The sequence below is a fragment of the Hevea brasiliensis genome, chromosome 12 (genome assembly GCF_030052815.1).
Source record: "Hevea brasiliensis isolate MT/VB/25A 57/8 chromosome 12, ASM3005281v1, whole genome shotgun sequence".
Lineage (NCBI taxonomy): Eukaryota > Viridiplantae > Streptophyta > Magnoliopsida > Malpighiales > Euphorbiaceae > Hevea > Hevea brasiliensis.
Genome location: NC_079504.1, coordinates 22,380,190 through 22,381,537, shown reverse-complemented (window position 1 = coordinate 22,381,537; position 1,348 = coordinate 22,380,190). Strand labels below are relative to the sequence as shown.

At 41.5% G+C, this 1,348-nt stretch overlaps 1 protein-coding gene across 1 annotated transcript; it reads left to right on the top strand.

The window, feature by feature from the left end:
* The first annotated feature begins 436 nt into the window (after window positions 1–436).
* Window positions 437–961, top strand: LOC131171135 (extensin-like). Its single transcript, XM_058130594.1, has one exon. The coding sequence runs from the start codon at window positions 437–439 to the stop codon at window positions 959–961; it is 525 nt and encodes a 174-aa protein (XP_057986577.1).
* The last annotated feature ends 387 nt before the right edge of the window (window positions 962–1,348 follow it).

The following is a 1,348-nucleotide window of genomic DNA, read 5'->3' as shown; positions in this document are numbered from 1 at the left end:
GGAATTTCTATTTCTGCTGAAATCTGCATAAGAGCCTGCATAACTTATGCACTCCTGCATAACTAAATTTCCTTAGTTTCTCATTTTTGTCAAAATTTGCATAACTAAGTGTATAACTTATGCACTCTTGCACAACCAATTTTTTTGGCATTTCCATTTTTGCCGAAATCTGCATAAGAGCCTGCATAACTTATGCACATCCATTTTCACCTTATGCAAAAACCCGTATGTCCTGTGCAAATAAAAAACCTTCGCACGACCTAACTTCCCACCTTCCACTTCCCATAATTACTGTTCATGACCACCCTTCTCCCAATTTTTCTTGGTATCATTTCTTCACTTCCCTATCTTTTTGCCGACCAAAATCCTAATTTCTCCTCTATTTCTTTTCTTCTCTTCTTTCCTTCCTCCATTCCTATTGTCATCGATAGCCCCCATGGAAACCCCTCCCCCTTCCCCTCAAGGCTCTCCTCTCCAAGTTACTCCCCTCTCCATTCAAGCTCCAAATCCTGACTGCCCTCCACTACAAACCTCTCCTTCTCCCACTCAACCATCCACTTACAAAAGGAAAATTCAGTCCAAGAAAACCCGCCCCATTGCATCTGCACCCCCTCCCACAAAGCGAAAAGAATCGCCCGCCACTCCTACTTTCAAGCCTCCACCCAAAAGCCCTAGAACTGCGACTTCCAAACAAAAAGGGTCTAGTGCTTTTGCCTCTCACCTGCAAGCCAAGTTGCCCCCCTCAAGCAAGAAGACACCTTCTGTGGCAACTTCAAAGGTAACTAAATTGCCTTGGCCCCTTATTGATGCTCCATATAAAGCCACTTTTAAGCACTTAAAGGACAGGAAAGTGCAACTCACTAGGTACATTTCTGAAGATGCCCTCAAATCTGTTGGTCTATTTGATAGTGTTGTTGCTTATCTTGATGGTCTAGATTGGATGGATTTTGAGCATAAATAGGAGTTAGTTTATCCAGCCCTAGTTTTGGAATTTATATCCTCATTTTCTGCTACCTTAAAACTACATGAGATGGATTACAAGCCAATTATGAAATTTAGGTGCTTAGGGCAAGATAGAGAGTTATCATTGGACCAATTTCATACTACCTTTGGGTTTGCTTTTGATGGATTATTTAGGGTCCCATATACAGGCACAGAGGTTGTAGATAAAGGAGTTTGGAATGCTTTTCAGTTTTGGAAAGATATTATAAACCAATCTCACACTTTCATACTAGCAAATCTAAGACATCCCAAATAATAGACCCAACCCTTAGATTAATCCATGGGCTTATTACTAGCACCATCTTGGGTTGAGGGACTAGCTCTGGTGCTGTTGGAAAATCTGACC